The following is a 21,390-nucleotide window of genomic DNA, read 5'->3' as shown; positions in this document are numbered from 1 at the left end:
CTTCAAAGCCTGGTCCCGATTAGCGGGTAATCACATGGACTTTGATGACCCAGAGAAAGCATTTAGGTCAGCTCAATTGCTGCCTTATGCAGTTGAAATTCAGATTGGAGAGGAAGTCACCATCCCAGAACGGACCCGACAATTCTCACTCGAAGTGAAAGTTAAGAGCACAGAAACTAAAAAACCCTGACGCCTATATTCATCTTAATGCCCGCTTCAAACAGCAAGGGTTGGGGGTAAACCTAACACCACTAGTCAATATAGAACATGACACCATTCCAATAGAGGTGGATAACAGTGACTTAAAGAGTATCACTGTAGCCGCAGGCACCATTATTGGAATGGCGGTTGATGACCGACATTTTTCCATAGATCTAGGTAATTAACTGTTAGGACCCATCCCCAAAGACTGTTTTGACAGTGATAGCGACGATGATGCAACACCAGACAGGATCTTCACCTGGCATGGGGGAATTTACTGGTATACACTTCCTGCCCTTATGGTAAGGAAGATGTGACCTGTGACTTCAGGAGGGATGAGGTGATATTTCAAGTCTGTCAGGACTGCCTTCCCCTCCTGAAGCCACCAGTCCAAATCAGCACTTTGACCAGGGACTTCTCCACCCAGCTGGAGGAGGCCACTGAGATAGCAAAACCGGACGTCTTGTCAGGCTTTAGGCAGATGGTTGAAGAGAGAGTCAACCTAGCTGATGCCTGTGAGCAAAAGCAACAATTGAAACAAGTTTTCTTAGATTTTCAAGATCTCTTTGCGGAGGACTCATGGTTGCACCGACATCCACACAACAACAATTCCCACGGACCCTGGCATGACTCCAGTGTTTGTGAAGCAATATCGCTTGCCTCTCGCATCAATGGAGTCCCTTACTGAAATAATTAAGAACCTTGAGTCCTGTGGGATAATTTGTCCAGTCCACAGTACCTTTAATAATCCGGTGCTGGGGATTTTGAAGCCAAACGGCCAGTGGAGGCTCTGTGCCGACCTAAGGGAGCTCAACAAACTGGTCCATACTTGCCGATGGCCTCTTCCCTACATTGACCAAGGGCTGGCCCAGATCCAGGGGTCAAAGGTATTCACTGCCATTGACCTGACCAATGGGTACTGGACTGTACCTGTCAGTAGGGAGGACCAATACAAGCTGGCCTTTACCTTCGGGGGGCATCAGTAGACATGGACCCGGATTCCCTTCGGATACATCAACTCCGGCAATAAATTTAACATTTTTCTACACAAGGCCATGCCCGACCTGGGTGAGAGGGGTAACCTGGCCTATATAGATGTTTTAGTCAAAATCTCGACTGTGGAGGAACACATAGCGGAGATCTGTTATGTTCTGACACAGTTAACGGTGGCCGGAGCAAAACTCTCCTTTAAAAAGGCACAGTGGTGTAGAACCCGTGTCAATTTCTTGGGGCATGAGATTACTCCTCAGGTTCTCTTTCCCCAGGAAAAGAAAGTGGAAGCACTCCAGAAAGTAAAAGACCCCAAAACTCTGCAGGAACTAAGGAGCCTCCTTGGACTAACTAATTACAGTAGAAAGTTCATTGAGGATTACGCAGAGATCACAAGACCCCTGATCCATCTGTTGAAGGGGGGGTCAAGTGGGAGTGGGATCCAAAACAAGCCGAGGCAGTAAGACAACTCAAAAGAAGCCTCTCACAAGCGCCTTGCCTAGCTTACCCTGTCAAAAACAAGGAGTTTTTCTTGGAGACAGGGATCTCAAATACATGATTGACTGCAGTATTATATCAAAAGCATGACACGGTCAATAAAGTAATCTCCTATGCGACTAAAACTTTATCCTCCGTGGAGGAAAAATTCAACGATTGTAAGAAGGCACTCCTGGCAACGGTGTGGGCATTGAAGAATTATTGCCCGTTTATCCAGGGGGAACACATCATAGTGGAGACTCCACACCAGCCTCTGCAATATCTCCAAAGTGACAGAATCCGGGCCGGAAATGTGAGTAATTCCCGATGTACTTCCTGGATTCGGTCAATGCAAGGCTTTCTCGTGGAGGTCAGATTATGGCCAAAACAAGAAGAGTCCCCTCGCGCAAGGTCTGGCTGACTTGCATGATTGTGCCAGAGAAAACTGTCTCGAGGATGAAAGTCTTAAAATCAAGGACAACATGGAGGCATACCTTAATTTCCCACACAAAGTCTATGAAGAAGACCAGTGTGAGGGAATGCCCACTGTTTGTGGATGGATGCTCTTACCATGTTGACAACAACGGGGAAAACGAACTTGTGGCCGGCGTAGGGAATGCATGGGTGAAGGATGCCCCAGAACCCTCCGCTGGGTACAAAATAGGTCCCCGAAGTAGTCAAGTGGCAGAGTTGATGGCTGTGCATCAAGCCATCCTCACTGCTGTCCAACACCAACTCCACAAACTGGACATTATCACAGATTCGGATTATGTACGGGACGGGTTTGTGGAGCATCTGGTTAACTGGAAAACCAGGGGCATGCTATGTGCTAATAACAAACCATTGAAACATGGAAAATGAATCCAAAATATTGATGATCTGGTCACCTCGAAATTCTAAGGTAGAGGGACCAGACAAAACTGGAAATGACCTAGCTGATCAGCTGGCCAAAACCGGAGTAATCCAAGGGGATCTACTTGAGATAGAGTCCCTGTTGGGGGAAATCCAGGTCACTGCTATCATTAGGTCCGAGACAAATGCTCACAATGAACTCTCAACTGCACAATGGAGTAAGGAGACCCCAGATGCTGATTTGATTACGGCTCAAAAAGGGGATCCGATAATTGGTAAGTTTTATCAACATATTGAGGACCCTGAGAACTTTCCCCTGACTGATACCGATTACATAGGGGAAGAGGACCTCAGAGTGTTGATGAAATGTCAAAAAATGTTCCAATTCCAAGACGGTTTGTTGGTGAGGAGATCCATAGCTGACCATGACCAGTGGGTGGTCCTCACCTCATTCCGAAGCCTGAGGCTAAGTCACTCCCATGATGCGGCCACAGCCGGTCATCGGGGGGTTTCATACAACACTTGAAATCTTGAGAGGTTGCATACTGGCCAGACATGGGGCAGGACCTCGACGAATACTTGAAGGGGTGTCTTGTGTGTGCGCAATTTCAGCCAACATCCCATACACACCGTGCGCCTCTCCAAAAGAGGGGGATGACACTGCCTTGGTCAGATTTACAAGTCGATTTTATCAGGCCCGTGATTCGCTCCTCTAGGGGGAACAAGTACATGTTGACAGTGACATGCTCGTTTACTAATGGGTGGAATGTCTCCCGGCCCCAAATTGCAAGGCAGAAACAGCAGCTGCCCTGATGATCAACCACATCTTCTCGCATTTTGGACTACCCCAAAGGATTGAGTCAGACCGAGGTAGTCACTTCACTAGCGAAGTGCTGACAAAGATGTGGGAGATACTTGGGGTCAAAAGGAAACTACACATTGCCTACCGGCTAACCTCTAGTGGTGGAGTTGAGAGATACAACAAGACAATTGTGAGCATATTAAAAAAGTTTGTGGCAGATTCTGGGACAAGTTGGGACATTCGATTACCTCTTGTCCTGATGGCCATCAGATCTACCCCTTCTTCTGCAACAAAAATGTCACTGTTTGAGCTGATGACTGGACGAAAGATGGTGCTCCCTTGCCATCTGCTCTACAAAATCCAAGAACAGACTTTGATAAATGCCTCCACAACTCATGAGCATGTTGAAAATCTGAGAAAACACCTTCAACATGCTTCTGCCTATGCTCAGCGGAATCTACCGATCTGCAGACAGTATGAAGACTCACTATGACCTTAAGACAACTAGAAAAGAATACCAAGTAGGAGACCGGGGTCTACTTGTACAATTTCCAAAGGAACCAGGCCAAACAGCGCCAATTTCTTCCTAGCTGGCGGGGACCTTTTGAAATTGTAGACAGAATCTCACCAGTCACCTACAAAATCTATATCCCCAAAGGCAGTTTGGCAGAAGGGGAAGATAAGTGGGTCCACATCAACCAGCTGAAGTGTTGCCATCCTCGGCGCACACTGCAGCAACTAGAGGATTCATCTAGAAACCCAGAGGGGGACATTCCAGCTCCCTAGAAAATTCTGATTGTAAAAACCATTCCATCTGCTATAATCAGTAATAAGTATAAGCGGGAAAGATTGTCATGTATCTATCAAATGTATGCGTCTGCCCCACTACATGAATAGTGGTGGGGAAATGTCTACAAATATGCTCTGTTTGTTCATCCTAGGACTGAAACCATGGATCCTAAGCCCAAGGAGGATCACTCGGGACCAGGAGGAAAGACCCAAGGGGCCCAGGGTATCGCTCCATACACTTCCATCTGGAACCGGTGAGGAGAACCTGTCAATCCACCACTGATGGGAGAAGTAGACCAATTTTGCCACTTGGACCGAAAATATAACTGAACATCCCAATCTCCCGACTTCCCCTTGACAGGCGATCAAAAGACAAGTAGCGAGGGGGGGCTTTGTGGGATGCATTAACCCGCTTATGCTCTGCCCTGCGGCATCACTGTGTGCTGATGGCACCAGAATCATCAACATGGCCGCAAAAACCTCATGCATGCCAAAACCTAAGGAAATTGCGCTCTACCAAGCACAAAAAGATGGCTGCCAAATCTACCATGCATGTTGTCAGTGGTGGAATGGAGACCGCACTTCTGAAACATGTCATTGGGCTGCCCAACATGTAAAAATGGAGCACAGATGAAAAGCAGTGCTTGCTGAAAGAAATCCGAAATCTTGCAGTTAAATCTTTTCTTGGTTGCTGAAAATATGAAATGCTGGTCCTAAACACCCGCAAACATCCAATCCTCTTGCTGGGTGTCACATTTTACTGAAGTCAAGAAAGCATTGTGGAATTGCAATATCCTGGAAAGCTGAATTGGTCACAAAAACATCCACAGCCAGTTTGCCTGCCTGTGAAAGCTGTCAAAATCTGGGTGCCGTACCAGCAGCTGCCTGAATGCTGTTTTCAAAAGCCTGCATTGGAACTGTAAACTTGTACCATTAAGATCTAATGTCTAAAATCTAAGTGAACTGTTATCAAGAGTAACCTAGGTTGCAACTATTTAAACTTCATGGTTTAGAGTCTGGAATCAGTGTTCTAGATGTTCGTTTTAAAATTGCAAGTTTATTTTCAACAAAGAAAAATGTAACAAAATTACTTTTAAAGTAAGCCTGATTCAAGCCAAAACCACAAACAACTTCCCCCACTGGGCAAGGCACCTCCCGTCTGCTCTCTAGGCCAGGAACTCACATTCATGTGTTGATTAAGAGGGGAGGGGCACTTGGGCTGCTCTGGGAAGGACACAATGGGCTGTCTCTGGCTGAAAGGATATGCAGATTGTGAAGTGTCAAAAATGGCCTCTCCCAGAAGGAAGGGGGCGGATTGCTTCAGACCTGCTAGGAGGAAACAGAGGCGGGGACAGACAACTTTTGTTGATTCACAATGGACAAAAAGTATATTTCTAAAAAGACTGATAATTGACTATGGACAATTGTAAAAAATATGTAAACCCTGGACTTCTGAACCTAAATTTTTGCTGCACATTTTAAGAGGAGCCAGAAATCTGTGCTATGTTCGGGGACGTAACTGTAGAAATTGTGGTTTTATACCAAATGTATTTACGTCAAAAGCATGAAACTTCACACGCCCAGATACAATGCGCATATGTGTACACATTTTGGACAAACTACATATTGTGTCCTGGACAAAGTGCGAAATTCTGTCAAATCCAGACCCAAGATCCTACCGCGACAGGGCTTGGAAGAGCATCTGCGCCACAAAATATGTGATCTAGATATGTTATTGTTATAAAGTTTGTTAAATTGTAAATATGTATTATACTAAAAGTAGATTTCATGTTTAAAAGTCAAGGGGAGGATTCCCTGAATCATAAACCCACATCATCATGGTGACGCCCTGTTTTCTCCTCCAATCAAGGGAGAGGGGAGACTCTAGCCAATAGCCTACCAAGGGGGTGCGCTTAGGATAATTCAGCATACACACCCCCTTATCAAATGCATAAATAGAGACAGCTGAGGATTTAGAGACACACAGATTCATCCACTAACCGATTGCTGGCGTAGCACTTTGCAAGAGAACTTGACATCTTCCCTGCTCCAGACTGCAGAAACTTGGCAAGCAGAAAGGCCCATTTCCATAGCTGAACCATTCTCAGCTAGGCCTTGAAAATTCCAGAAACCAAAATTTACCCCAGACCTCTAAGGGGAACCAAAGAACAGCCTAGCTGTGCTGTACTGCTTTCCTGCTAAGAATTATTGCCAGAATCCAAAGACCCAACCCAGTAGAGCTGTGCTGTGACCAGATAGCTGTGAACCAGAGCCATTGCCCACCAGTCCAGTCCGGTGTGCCCAGCAGCCTGTCCCAGTCCGGTGTGCCCAGCAGAATTTCTGACCAGAATCCCTGACGGTTCTGTTCAAACCTATGTAGTGAGTAGTCTATGTACTGTCCATAGTCATCCCTATCCAAACCCATCCTCTTATAACCAGAACTGCATTGTTAGACTACTTTTGAACTGCCTAAACTCTTTATGTCATTCCTATTATTTCTTCTGTACTAGTAGTGTTAAACCGATCTTTGCGCTGATATATATTTTTCTGAAGAAGGCAAGCGTCTCGGCAGGCAAAAACCTGATCCAGAGGCGTCCTGGTCTGGTGGCGGTGCTGTCGTGCAGTATTTCTTCTTCATAGTCCATACCTAGTGTAAAGAAATCCTGTTTGTCTTTTAAAAGCGCATCCTTGTTTTAAAATTTGCCTCCATCTAAAAAAACGACCTCCAAGAAAACGTCCATAACTTCTTCAATTTTCATGCTAGAAATGAAAGTTCTCCTGCGATCGCGATTACCACGCACGTAAAAGTTTGCCGCAAATTTTCGTTTTGGCAAAATCTATAACGTGCAAAATAGCTTTTCATTGCACCCGACCTCAAATTTCAGTTTGCACATTGCTCATTGGTGTCAAATCATTGTAGTGTTTGTCTTCAACCATATAAATTACAATTTAAACAATTTCAGCCATTTAAACCATATTTAGTGTTTTACCTATCCCATTCAAAGCCAACTTTAAAACCATTTTGGCAGTTTGCCAATCATTCCTGTTTCTCTCTTGTGTTTGCTGGGGGGGGGGGAATTGGGATTGACACTTGTTTGAATTCTGCGTTCCTGAAACCTGTTCCCTCTCTTTCTATTTCTTCATATTGGAGGGATTGAGGGGAGTGCAGGGGGGAAATAGTAACCACGCTATTTGATTTTAATATACTCCCAAAAGTATTATTTCCGTGCTGCATTGTTTTTGCTCATTATTACTCCTTATGATTAAAGAGATTGCTTAGTTTGACATCACCCCATTGGTGATTATTGTATACCCATTTAATATAGTGTGATTATATTGTGAAATACATAAATAAATATTTTAACTTTGCAAACCAGCCTGATTCCTGGTTCAGTGTGACAAGTGGGGGGGCAGGGGGGCATTCCAAGAGATGGGCGTTATACAAGTGGTACATCGTTCAGAATAAAATAACTTATAGACAAATAATTAAATAAGGATTTCAGTTGTGCATTACACACTAGGCATTGACTTAGGTGAAGTGCCGGATTGAAATCACTTACAGCTTAGATGGCATAGATCCTCAAGTAGGCGTCGTAACTGGTTGTTCCCTCTGGTCCAGTTTTCAAAGAACTAATAGGTTCTTGATATCAGGCAGAGGAACAGCGCTTCACTGAGACTTTACTGGAGTTGGGGCAGGTCAGGTGGAGGGGTCGTCCTCGGATCATCAACAGGCTGTTGTTCTTCGTAGAGGACTTGGCTTCAACAGTGATCTGAAGAATCGCTGCAGGAGGAGTCCTTTTATCCAAGATCTGGACTGGAAGCTCATTCAGGTTCATGTGTACTGGGGCCAGATAGTCCTAACCCTCACATCCGGGCTCACACCCAAACCACTACTTTTCCCACGAAAACAGCAGCGTGCCCAAAGAAAGGGTATTCCATATATGGCATTTCCAGACCTAAGACGGAAGGAACAAGGCCAAAGAAAAATATGGGCAAAGGACGAGCAAGAAAACGAGACAGTCTCTCAGTACTGATAGTCTTATGGACTAAGTTTCCCCATGGGCAAAATGACAGGAAGTAAAGGAGAAGTCATTACTGAAAAGTCGAGCCAGGAGTATAATTAAAACACAAAGAAAGGGTGCCCCAAAGAGGTCTATTGGAGGAAAGCAGTAATAAAAAAATCTTTACTAACAAATGCTTGTAACCCACTAGGCTTCAGCCAGAGGTATAACACTTTTGGGGATCCATCTGAAATCCCACTTTGTAAATATCGGTTTGTTTTCAGTTTTTGACAAAGAAGCACCCCATATGATTGTGACCTTTGTGAAGAATCTAGTATTATTGCCACTGATTCTGCAGAGGGAAGCTTCCCTTACGTGGCCAGGGAAAGGTAGAAGCTACCTGACTGCCATTGGGGGTGGCTATTTGCGGGAGGATCACAAAAGGGAAGACAAACTTCAAAGGGACAAGAAAATAATAGAACAAAATAATCTTGAAGCCATCATTTCTAATGATATCCAGGTGTCCGTACAACATACCTATATGGCTCATTGTGATGTGGGATGAAGAATATCCAAATATTCCCAGTCAATCACCACCCCCCTTTTAGTACCGAGATGAGGAAGAGGGATGGAGCAATGAAGTTCACCGGAAGCAGTAAGCCAACGCCACTGTCTAGTCTATGGAAATTTCTAAATTATGCCGGGACGTTCAAAACTGCCACAGCCGACAGACTTACGAGAGAGGCAGAGACAGAGTTGGACGGTAACTTGTTAGAGAAAACGGAAGGAAGGAAACTCACTGCTCGAGGGCCCGATGCAGTGGGAGCTATACGCAGCAGAAAAAAAGCATGAGAGCAAGCCGTCTAATAGGACGCACACCAAGTCAGCAAATTGTAGCCAACGGATAAGATGAGAAGCGAGGGACACTGACGCCGCCTGGTAAGCACAGAGAAAGCAAATATAGGTTACCAGAGCATCTGAAAGTGTATGCTGTGTGACAGGAGCTGCACGAGAGAGGCAAAGTGAAACATTGGAAGGAAATTGAATATTTGCAAACTATATTGAAAACGGGTTTGTGGCCCGATGCTTCAAAAGAGAAGTTAATGTAAATATTACCATTTATTGAACATGTTTGAAAGAAAGAGTGGAAACAGAGACAAACTTTGCTAAACAAAAGTCGGTGATCCAATATTGTCAAATATAATATTGTGGACAAAAGGGATTGATTGGAGGAGGGTGAAGCCCTGGCAGGTTAGTGAACCAGGCATACGGTGAGTCTCTGACTCAAACCTATGAGAGAAAGACTAAGAGAATTACTAATTTGACTTTCTTGCAGGAGAGTAAACCAGGAATAAGAAGAGAAGTAAACTTGAAAGATATTGAAGTTTAAATCTGACATACTGGCAGGAGAGTAAACCAGGAATAAGCAGCTAAGTGAATGTGGAATTGCGAAACTGCGAGAAACAAGTATAAAAGGGAGGAATCCTACCCCTTGTTGGAAGACTAATGAGAAAGTTGCAAATACCCTGACAGGAGAGTACACCAGGGATATACAAAAATAGAGCACCTAATGGGAATGGGAAGAATGGTCACCCTTATTAAAATGATGGAAATATGGAATGTGAGAAGCTGAACAATAAGAATCACGTGTATGAAGGAAACTCATGCGAAGATTCATACCCCTTGATCAAAGTGATCATCTTGAGATATATCACCTAAGGATCTGTTTATTTATTTAGGTACAGGAGAGCTTGTGTGAAAAATTGGGGATTTAAGTCTAGGTGACTTAAAGGGCCTAGGGTCCTCAGCAACGGGAAGGGTTCTCTTGGGGAACCGGTCTGAGAAATAAATAAACTGAAGACACCTTGTCCATACACTCCGCAAATCTTTACCTTGTCATAGTCCCTGTAGCTGGGGTTTCAGGGAGTGGAAAAATGACCTCCTCATGAACAGGACTGTGGAGACCTTGTAAGGACTGAGATAAGGTGGAAGAGGCCTGGACATAACCTTGAGGTAAAGCTGAAGGGACCTGGGTGCCAGAACTATGGGAATCAGGTCGTTTATGCGTCTTGGACAACTACTCCCTTTATTTAGGGTGAGTTAACTGTTGACATGCGTTTCAACGTGTCTGAAACAACTGTCAAAGATTTAGGGGGAGCACCCTGGGAAGTCGAAGAGTTCTAACCTTATGCTAAACACATAGGTGGAAGTGCAGAGTGATGACAACCAGTAGGTTCTCTAGGTTTTGCAGATGATTTTGACGGGCCTGTGGGCGCAATCGGCTTTGTTGATACGTCGAGGGATGTCGGGGGGGTGGGGAGAGCGTTGTGTGCTTTGCCTTGGTGTGTGACCCTGTCACCAGTGTGTGAGACCCCCCTAGCAGTGATTACAGCATGCCTAGTGGGGCTGGGGACAGGCACGCCTGAGTCGGAGGACTCTGCAACAATGTCTTCGGCTTTCAAGCTGGAGACGTGGCTGCTCGCTGGTTCCTCGTCTGATGCAACAGCACCGGTGGGGGAATGGGTTTCAGTCTGCATGGCGTAGGCCGCCCAGCGCTTAGTGCGCTTTTATTTAAGTGTCTCAGGCTTAAAGAGTGAACAGGCCTTGCAACGCCGCTCGTCGTGATCACGAGGCAAACAGTTGTTACACTTTTTGCGAGTGTCCCTCCAAGGAAACTTCCTATTAAAGGAAGGGCAAAATGTAAATGACTAGTCCTCGCCACTATTAAATATTAGAAATATAGCAGCCAAACAAGGGAAAGGCAGGTGAAGGATAGAAAAAAGGCATTCTCTAATGGAGAATGTCGAGAAAAAAGGATCCCCACTCTTCCTACTGTGAAAGGCTGAAGTCTGATACTGAAGGCCACAACCAGTCATCAAGAGTTCAATCGCGGAAGTCTTCGGACATAAGTCGGGAAACGGCTGCCGAGGAAAGTCGAAAAGGTGAGAAGATGCGATAATATGAATATCAATATTTAGCAATAAATCCTGTAGTCACAAGCTCTACATTAATGCGTCTGACCAGTATGGCGGGAAAAAAACAATCTGGGGGATACCTCGATGCGCGAGGGATCATGGTACAACACTACACATCACAGTAGGGACAGTGTTGCAGACATTCCCAGGTCGACATCCCTTTTCGATCTTCAAAAAAAAGATGCAATATTCTGGGATTACCACTAAATGTCGGACTATATGCACAGCAAGTGATTCTAAGCAGATTCACAAGCATCAGCAATGTACATATAGCTTACAGAAATCCCCTTGTACACATTATATTGAGTTTAGAGTGTAAGGGTCAGTTTAGGGGCTGGACACAGGACGCTCTTTGGTATGACATCCTGACAAAGATGTGCCTTAGTTTTGTTGAGGCAGGAAAACCCCTCAGAGTTAGGAACAGACAGGATTTTCCCCAACCATCTTGTTATTTTGAAAATAAATGTCAAATCATTTTGAAACCGATTACTGCATCAGAGTCTTACTCTTGATCCCTTCCACCTCAATATGTTCATCATAACTTCCATTGAAGTTGTCGGCTTGTCAATCAGCGGCTGCGCAAAATCATAGCACAAAGCAAAACCTTCATCCTGGGTTTATTTGAATCTCTTATCTGTGGCTCTACTGGAAATAAGCAAATACAACCGAGATATATTAGGAGCAAATATGGGGGTGGAGGGGGGAAGAGAACCTCTGCTGGTACCTTTTCAAATAGCCACTGCAGTTTTACTATAAAAGAGCTAGCTTTAGTACTTTCAGAATCTACTCCGAGGGCTAAACGTCCTGGGGCAACGTTAGCAGTTGCAATATTCCATGCCTGGCTTCTGCAGTTTTAATATCCTTTGCCAGTCTACTAGAATTCCAGTATCCCTGGACCCACATCTGGAAGTCTAAATAACAGTGTCCTGCTAATGTAATGGCACAATTGTAGGCCACAACCTGTATTCTTTCAATATTTCAGAGCTTCACTCGTGCAGTTTCAATATTCTAGTTTGTAGTTGCTTTCATTTCACTATCTCAGCCTACATTTCTCATATATTTGAAACTAGCAGTACCCTCCGGCATTGCCCGGGTCTGTAGCCAACATGCACGTGGGGGTCTGCTATAGCTTTGTGTATGTTGTATTGTGTCCTAACTTCCTATTTTTGCAGAATTTCAAAATCAGCTTTCTCCCGCCGGACCCCACCCACGGCGAATGGGTGGGATTGGTCCAATGTCACTATCGCCAATACACCCCAGACTGGTATGTCGACCTTGGGCCAAAAGTTCAGCCCACCAACTGTTATGGGGCTGGAGCCAACCACAGACATACAAACACACTTTCACAGAAATATATTTATGGGATACATTACTCACCGTAATCTTATTTCTGATGCCTGTATCTGCTTAGATTCACATGCTATGCATAGGCCAACATCTAGTGGAAGCTGCACAGTATTACAGTCGTTTTCGAAACTCGAAAAGAGGCGTTGACAGGGCATGCCAGTAATACTATCCCTAGTGCGACGTTCACTGTACCCATGGTCCTTCACGCGTCGAGGTCCCACAGATTTTTTTGTTTCTGACATGAGGTAGCATGAAGTGTGCCACGAGTACAGGTGTATCCAAGCAGATAAATATCAGAGAAGCTCATATAATGCACCTTCTCTGAGGGGAGGTAGGGTGGGCACATGTGAATCTAAGTAGCCACAAGCATCAGAAATACGATTAAGGTGAGTAATGTATCCCTTCTGAGACTTGTGGAATTTGCTTAGATCACATGCTATGCGCAGATTAGCGAGCAATGTTAGGAGAAGGTGGTGGGTTGTGAGAAGGAGCAGAGGCAATTAGATGTTTTAGAACTGCTTGTCCCACCTGTGTATCTGCTTTGGAATGAGTGTCAATGCAGTAGTGCTCAGTGAAAGTGTGTACTGGGCTCCATGTAGCTGCTTAGCAAATGCGGTCTATGGGGCCATTTGCGATAAATACCAGAGTAGCTCCTGTGCTCCTTGTGGAGTGAGTTATTGGTGTGAAAGGCATTGTTTTGTTTGATAATGAATAGCCCCGTTGTATGTATCGGACTATCCGTCTGGAAATGGCATTCTTGGAAATGCGGTCTCCTTCTCTGCCTGGTGCTACGGAGACAAACAGTTGGTCTGTTTTCCTAAGCGGTCTTCTCTTGTTTACATAGTAAAGGACAGCCCTCCTCACATCCAGTGTGTGGAGTTTTACCTCAGCGAATTTGTCTTTATGTATGACAAAGAAAGGGTCCTGCACTGACAATGCTTGCAATTCACTAACTCTTCTTATGAAAGTAACAGCCACGAAGAAGGCGTTTGGTCGACGGTGTTGATTTCTTGCCCTGGGATGTGTGTTTAGTGGCGGGGGTAGTGTTCGTGCTTTCGCTGCCGGGTGTCGTCCCTGTAACAGAGCTGCCAGCATGTCTCTTGGGGTCGGGGGCCTGCACTTGGGAACCCGACTGTTACCAGTCGCCTTCGCTGTCTGTAAAGACTGCGACGCTGCCATCACTGAAGGCTCGCTCCACATCCATGGCGGCCTTGGCCTGCATGGCGTGATGGGCCCAGCATTTAGTTCTTCGGTCTCTAAGAGTTTTTGGTCTGAAGAGCTTGCAGGCTCGACAATGCCTCTCTTTGTGGTCACGCGCTAGACACAAGTTGCACACTCTGTGCTGGTCTATCCACAGAAATGTTTTATTGCATGTGGGGCAGAACTTAAAAGGAGTTTTCTCCATGTTTATGGGGAATGGCAGCCAGGCGAGAAAGGGAAAGGAAAATGCATTCTAGAATGACCACTCCCCTCACCCTCTCCCCCTCCCCCCACTCTCCGTACTGTAAGGGCCTAAGCCTGGTGTGGCATTCCAAGGCCTAAAGGGTCTGTCAAGTCTGGAATTATTTTCGACGGTCATCATTTTCACCGCGTCGATGAAGAGTCAAAGTCGGATTGGAAAAAGACAGGAAAAGTAACTAGTATTCATTTTTCACTAAGCAAATGGCATTAGCCGAATAGAACTCAGCGATATGCGTCTGTCACGATGGCGGAAAAAAAACAACCTGAGGGACCTCGACACATGAAGGACCATGGGTACAGTGGACGTCATACTAGGGATAGTATTACTGACACGCCCTGTCGACGCCCCTTTTCAAGTTTCGAAAACAACAACTGCACTACTCTGCAGCTTCCACTAGATGTCGGCCTATGCATAGCATGTGATCTAAGCAGATTCCACAAGCCTCAGAAATATCTATCTCTATCTCTATACCTTATATATGAGAGAGATTGCAGGCACTGATCCCAGAAGCTATAATATTTCTGGTCTGGTTGCTACAACTATCTTAGGTCTGACTTATTTACCATTCCTATTTCAGAGCCCTTCTGAGGCTGTTCCAATACAACAGAGACACAGCCCTGTAGTTTATATATAGGAGGACGTGAATTAATGCATTTTCAATATGTGAACCCGTATTTACTATAATCTTCATGCTTGAAGGTTGTCCTTTACAGTGCCCATCATATTGAAGCAGTCTGAAGATGCTGCCGTTTCAATATGGTAAGCCAGGCTTCAAAACCTTCAATATCGTAGGGTGCTAGAGAAAGAGGTTAAAACTTTAGGTTTTTACCTCGACTCCTGCCTCAATCTAACAAAGCAGGTGAATGCAATGGCCGCTACCGCATACACCTGCAAGCTGATTAGAGCAGCAAAACCATACCTGTCCACCGATAGCTGCCTCACCTTAGCAAGAGCACTGGTATTATCCAAATTGGATTACTGTAACGCTCTTTACCTGGGGGCCAACAAACATACTATGCAAAACATCCAAATTCTGCAAAATAATGCTCTCAGAGCTGCCCTAGGAATCCCAAGAAGAGAGCATATATCAGAAGTCAGAAGACAATCTAACTGGCTCTCTATAGATGTCAAAAGTAAACTGAAAACAGCCTCACTCACTTTCAAAAGTATCAATGACTTAGCTCCCAAATACCTAATAGAAAGGTTCAAGAGAAGAACTTCCAACAGACCCATCAGAGAAGCGTACACCAACTGCCTAGCTTTGCCTCCCTTCAAACTGTCTACTGCAGGAGGTAACAGTTTCCCGGTCAAAGCGGCCCAATTGTGGAATTCACAACCCACCTCTCTAAGATCTGACCAATCGTACTCACACTTTAGACTTAACTTCATTAAATGGCTGAAAGAAAACGACACATAATTGTGCCTCTCTGACTATTTGTGTCCTGCCTAATCGAAACTCTGCTGCTCGGCGGACACACCAAATATTGTATATGCACTTTTCTCCTTGCATACTGACATTGCCTCTTACATTGACTATTTTGTGTATTTACTACTTTGTTGTATCTCCCCGCTGTTAACTATTCCTCCATTATTCTGCAATCTGTAATCTGTAACTGTAACTGTAACTGTAACCTGTAAGCTTAAAGTATTCTTGACCACGCGCCCGAATACCCTCGGGTCTGGCGCACGCTATAAATAAATAAACATACATTTTAACATTTTGTGCACTGCTCCTACAGTTTACTTAGCGTGAGTTCCTGCAGTCTCAAAATTTTAACTACTGATTACTACATCCAAACTTCTCCAAAACAGTACAAATCCCAGAACACCCTCCCACATGTGTTCAACAGCAATAGTGCCTGCAAATTACCAAGTACACAAAAGAACCGCAGGTAACTTTCCCTCACACACAGGTATTGCCTAAATGTCTTCCGGAAAACAAAGCAGCACAACCTGCATCTCTCCAATGACACATCAGCATGGCTTGCACCTCACCTACAGGTGCTGTTGATGTAGTTAGTCGAGTGGATGTTTTTTCAGAAGAGGCGCTTTCACCCACCGAGGTTGCTCTACCTGTCTCGTTCAGGGAGGGCTGTGATGGCAGCTTGGTAGAAGAGACTGCACTGGCTGTGGGTGTTACCGAGGCTCGATGGACAGCATCTGGGACCTGCAAGTGTTGGAGTGAGTAGTACAAGTTAAAGTATTGCCTCTTGTACATCTGAGGTGCAACCTCATTTTCCTTACACATGTACAACATGAAAACAAGAATGGACCCCCCCCATGCTAGAACCCCCTAAAACACACCATGCTTTTTCACACATTAGCTATTTTTATTTGCATCTATATCAGTGACTAGCAAGAGATTAAAGAGCAGGGATATTGTATCATGTAGAGAAGGGTGAGACTGAATGACTAGGAGTACAGGAGACACAAGGTGAGTAAAACTTACTTGGTCTTAGGTCTAACAGCCCCCTTTCCTCTTCATGCACACGAAAATTACCAATGACACAAGGCCCCATCCATATACGATGCACCTATGAACATTATCAACTGAAAAGACTGTCTTGGCAAAGCTGAAAATCAGCTCAGTGTACAATGCAAAACACTTACAAAAATCCATCGAGCGAACTAAGCTTTAATGGTTCTTGTGCACTGGATCTGATGGAACACCAACAACTTAGGTCAGAGGTATTCAAACAGTGGGGCGGGGTCAGTGTCAAGAAAAAACAGGGGGTGGAGCCCTGGGCGGGCAGGTGGGGCTCTTCCATAATGGGGGAGGAGGCGTCGGCCCAGTGGCCCCCTTCACACACTATGGAGGAGTCGAGGAGCCAGCCCAGTGACACACCGACCGCTCCCTCAGCTGCTTTTTCCAGCTAAGGAAGCGCTCCTGCACTGGCTGATCAAAGGAAAATACTAATTTCCCTTACACAATTCAGTTCCCCAGCCGAAAATGCTCCATGGGCCATGCAAGGCTTCGGACGCTTTGCTTCGCCAGCCTTGATTACTCATTTGGAATGCTGGCTGGCAAATTGCATGTCTGTATGTGCGATGGGGAACTCCTGTGCCTCCACACACATACAGACAGAGAGGGGCATTTCAGCATCCACACTCGGGCTCCTGCACACATATGTGCACAAACCGGGAAGCCCTTGGTCCCAGATTCCTGTTCATGATGCAGGAGCTAGAGCGCTGGGGAGAAAACTTCAGGACCGGGGCAGAAGGTAAGTTTATGTTTGTTAGGCAAGATTTGAAGCAGTACACTTTGGGTGCACTACAACAACCTTGACCTCCTGGCAATAGGGACCAAACCTTTGGTACAAGTCTGAACTACACAGGTTGATAGTGTGGCTGAGCAGCCAGGCCTATCTCAAGAGGGGTCAATGTGAGCAGTAGGGGAGTTACACAGAGGTTTACAGTGACAAGTATGCAAATAAACACTTACACTCAAGGTTTCTTGATTAAACAATTATTAATTTATTTAACAATCAGTTTGAATAAGCCTTCTTGAGAAGGAGCAATATAATAGTAACATACACTCCAAAATACACACTCTTAGTTTCTCTAAATCAGCAAATACCCATTTAGGATGGCACAGAGACACTTCCTACACCCTCAGGTGACTTAAATGGCTAGGACACTGGACATTAATATATCACTGGTGCATTTAGAGCAATACGGAGATGTATGTCAAAGTAAAGAGATTTCAGAATAAAAAGAGATCACACAAATATTCTGAAGCCGGTAAGTACTTTTGAACCCCCTGTCATTCAGGGAGCCAGGCCAGCCAAAATCAATTGGGCAAAAGTCTAGGTGATCTGAAACACTTCTTGCAGGTAAGTAAAAGTCTTGCACAATGTTTTAGAAGTCTCTGTAGAAAAAGTAGAATCAATGTAGGGTCACAAGCTGGGAGGCTTGTGAGAGGTAGAAGATGCAAGCAATTCTACAGAAGCAACCAAGACCAGTCTCAACTGAGAAGTAAGGCTACACCACAAGAGGTAAGTTCTCTTAGACTGTACAATACCTTTGATCAGAAGAAATTGTTCCAGCTGGCTTCTGTTCCTGTGCAGCTTTGTAGATCCTGTTGTTCCCGGGTCTGAGTCGTGGGGACAAGAGGGAGGACTTTTGGGGACTCCTACAACACAACGGGATGGTCAGCGGCAGAAAAGGAGCAACTTCCATTCAGCAGCACTTTGTGGTTTCAGATCCTCGCATCTCAGCAAATAGCACCACTACGGTCTCACGGATACCTCTCTGGACTTACCTCGCATCTGAAGTCCATCACTCTTGAGGTGGCTCAGGCTTGGTCAGTCCTGCTTACTGAGAGTCCCGGGGGATCTTCCAGAAGCACGGGTCCATATTAAAAGTGATGCACTCCATTTGGTGTTCCTTTCCCTGGCACGTCGGTTCCAGCAGCAGCAGCAGAAGTACAGCCAGCTCCGAGAGGATGTCCAAACGAGTTCACTTTGGAGTTGATTGGTCCCAAGGGGAGAAGTCGTCCTTGCCAGGCTTCTCTAGTCAAGGCGAATTTGGAGCTTCAGCAGAGCAGCAGGGCTTCACCGGGCAAACCAACCGTCCAGGAGTTGCAGCAGGCGTCTCTTCAAAGTTCTTCTACGGATTCCTTCGTCCAGTGGTCGACTCTGCCTTCCAAGCCAAAAAGCCCCGCCTTTTATGCAGGTTTCTCCCATTCGTTCCAGCCTAGCTGTCAATCACACAGCAGGGTGGATGTCCTTGCCGGACAGCCCTTTGGGTGCATTCCTGTAACCAAGGGGATTAAGCACAGGGTGTTTTGGGCACCTCCCTCACTGCCTGCCACTGCCAGACATACATACTGGAGCCAGAGGCAGGCTTCACTCATGAATCCCGCAAAAGACAAAGCGAACAAAGGGACCAAACCTGGTTTGGCGCACAGAGTAAATCTCAAGAAGGACCTTTCCAGCAAGAAAAAAGAAGACAACCGGGCCATTTTGATAAAATGGGCACCCATGGGTGCTCCACTGCAGCGGCAAACGCAGCCCACGGTAAAAACACACAATGGTAGTCAAAAGTAAACCACTGCCACCAGCCATTAATTGTAGAAAGGGTAACAAAAATGTTACATGAGAAACTAGACACTAAGTATCCCCTCCAGCATCCTATGGTAAGACAGTGTGTGCTGGGTCTAGAAAGTTACAATTGTAAGAAAGTCAATTTCACTTTACTGCTCTTGCAAACAGTACTTTATCCAAGAGAAGGTATTTAAACCTTTAGAAAATCGAAGAGACTTCCCTGTGCCACTGCACTGAAGGTGCTGTGTGTGACAATGAAAAGATGATGCCTATGGAGATTGTCTGACTCCAAAACCAGAAAGAAACAGTGTTTAAATCACAGAAAAATACGAGAGAGTGGGAAAAAGGTCTCACTCTCTCCAGGTTAAAAATGAATAAGTCCCAGAGTCCAGCAAAAGTAATGGGGGTGTCTAAGGTAGAGAGGAATTGGCACATTTCTGAGAATTCTCCCTAACAATGTTCATTTACTGTTTATTTATGTGTATTGATGCGTGTATGCTTGTGTTATGAGTGAGCGTATGATGATGAGTGCTTGTGTGAATGATAAGAGTGCTTTCAGTGTGAATGCTGTGTGAATGTTTGTGTTATCTGTGGAGCTGATTTTGGTGAGAGGGGAGGAGGGGAGGGTTGTACAACAAAGGCATTTAAAACATGCCTTTGTTGCACAATCCCCCTACCCCACCTGCCAAAATCAGCTCTCTTTCTAAGAAGCTGTGGAGCCCAGGGGACAGGGATGGTATTTTTTTTTTTACTGGACATCTATTATAGATTTCCAGTAAAAAATACCATGCTTTGCCCTTGCCCACCCCGTGTAGCCCCCTCAACGCCTTGCATTAACACATAATCACTTTGATTCTGAGAGTGTGTTTGGCCCTGTGGGGCCCAGGGGGCAGGCACAGTATCTTTTTACTGGACATCTATCATAGATGTCAAGTAAAGAAATATCATGCTGGCCGCCCCGGCCCCTAGCGCTAATTGCAAACTATTTGGCTTTTTTACCAATTTATTTTCAAACGTATTTTCTAATATGCACCATTTTAGCCAATAATTTAAAAACAATTCTCGGGGGAGAACCCTATTGAATCACCCTTGATTGGTTCAGGCTGCCTCGTTAAGCTCTGTCGCTATGGCATATATCTGGGAGAAATATTTATGTTCCTCCACTTAAAGAATTTGCCAGCTGCCACTGGCCCTGGGAATGTGGTGGGAGCTGGGTGGGGAGAGCCCAGGGTTTGTGGTGGGAGCAGGATGGGGGGAGCCATGGGATAGTGGTGGAAGCAGGGTGGGGGGAGCCTACAGACATTGGTGGGAGCAGGGTGGGGGGAGCCTACAGACATTGGTGGGAGCAGGGTGGGGGGAGCCTACAGACATTGGTGGGAGCAGGGTGGGGGAGAGCCCAGGGTCTGTGGTGGGGAGGGGAGATCCCAGGGACTGGGCTAGGAGTGGAATGAGGGAGCCCAGAGACACTGATGGGACCGATTGGTGGAGCCCAGAGACTATACAAGGAGTAGGGTGTGGTGACGGCATGCAATAGTTCATAGCCATTTGAACTCAATGTCCATTTGGCATTTGGGGGGTGGGGGCTAGCACATTTTGCTCAGGGTTGGCCCGGGCCATAAAAGTTTGAAGACCAATGACTTAGGCTGATGCCTCCTATCAGGATATTACTGTATATTTAGCCCTTCAGACACTTGTATAGAATGCCCATCAAATGAACTCAGGAGTGCAGTTGTTTAAGAGTTAGAAACTAAGTTTGGAATCAAGAGAGTGGTTTGTTCCGCTCAGATCAAGGCACTATCCCTCCTCCTGCTTAGGTATTCCATTGCTCTTCAGTCCAGTTTGTCTGCCTGTGTAGTTAAATCATTTACGATGCAAAAAAGGAGGCTGCGTGTAAGAGTCATGTGACTGAAGGACTAAGCACACAATAGTTACAAAACTGAGTATTATGAGACAACAGTAGTTTCTCCCAGGTTATTCCTGGGTATCCTTTATTCAGGAGGCATGGGGAGGGCCATTGCTCTTGGATCCCCAACCATCGGGGCGGACGAGTGAGGGAGGGAGGATCACCTATGCAGGGGGGGTCCTTGGAGACTGCGAGAGGAGACGCGGTATCCCACTTTTTCTGATGCACCCCTACCCGATATCCCAGCAGTCTTTATGGGATATTGCCACCAAAATCCCCCCACCCCACCCCACCCCTTTCCCTTACGGAAATGAAGGAGAAAACAGGGGAACTCAAGATTCTCTCTAAACCCCAATACGAATTTTGTTTGCCTCTACAGACACTACAAATCCCATAATTCCCTTATTTTAGAATATCAAGGGGGATGTCAACTAACTCCCAGAGGATATCTCCATTTTAACTGCCATAATCCCATTCACCTATTGAAATCCATAAGGACTGGTATGAGGAAGAGGCAGATGGGAGTCATGAGGATTACCCATAGGA

At 45.5% G+C, this 21,390-nt stretch overlaps 1 protein-coding gene across 4 annotated transcripts in view; it reads right to left on the bottom strand.

The window, feature by feature from the left end:
- Positions 1–21,390, bottom strand: part of KANSL3 (KAT8 regulatory NSL complex subunit 3) — a 1,222,374-nt gene that overhangs the window by 88,929 nt on the left and 1,112,055 nt on the right. For 3 of the 4 annotated variants that reach the window (XM_069619075.1, XM_069619076.1, XM_069619077.1), the window contains one exon: positions 15,892–16,063. In XM_069619075.1, coding sequence (XP_069475176.1) covers positions 15,892–16,063 — 172 coding nt within the window. The remainder of the gene's footprint in view (positions 1–15,891; positions 16,064–21,390) is intronic. The other variant, XM_069619078.1, reaches the window with a different exon arrangement.

The sequence above is a fragment of the Ambystoma mexicanum genome, chromosome 10 (assembly GCF_040938575.1).
Source record: "Ambystoma mexicanum isolate Mex_15411 chromosome 10, UKY_AmexF1_1, whole genome shotgun sequence".
Lineage (NCBI taxonomy): Eukaryota > Metazoa > Chordata > Amphibia > Caudata > Ambystomatidae > Ambystoma > Ambystoma mexicanum.
Note: the sequence above shows the minus strand (reverse complement) of the source record. Positions and strands in the feature narration are given on the sequence as shown.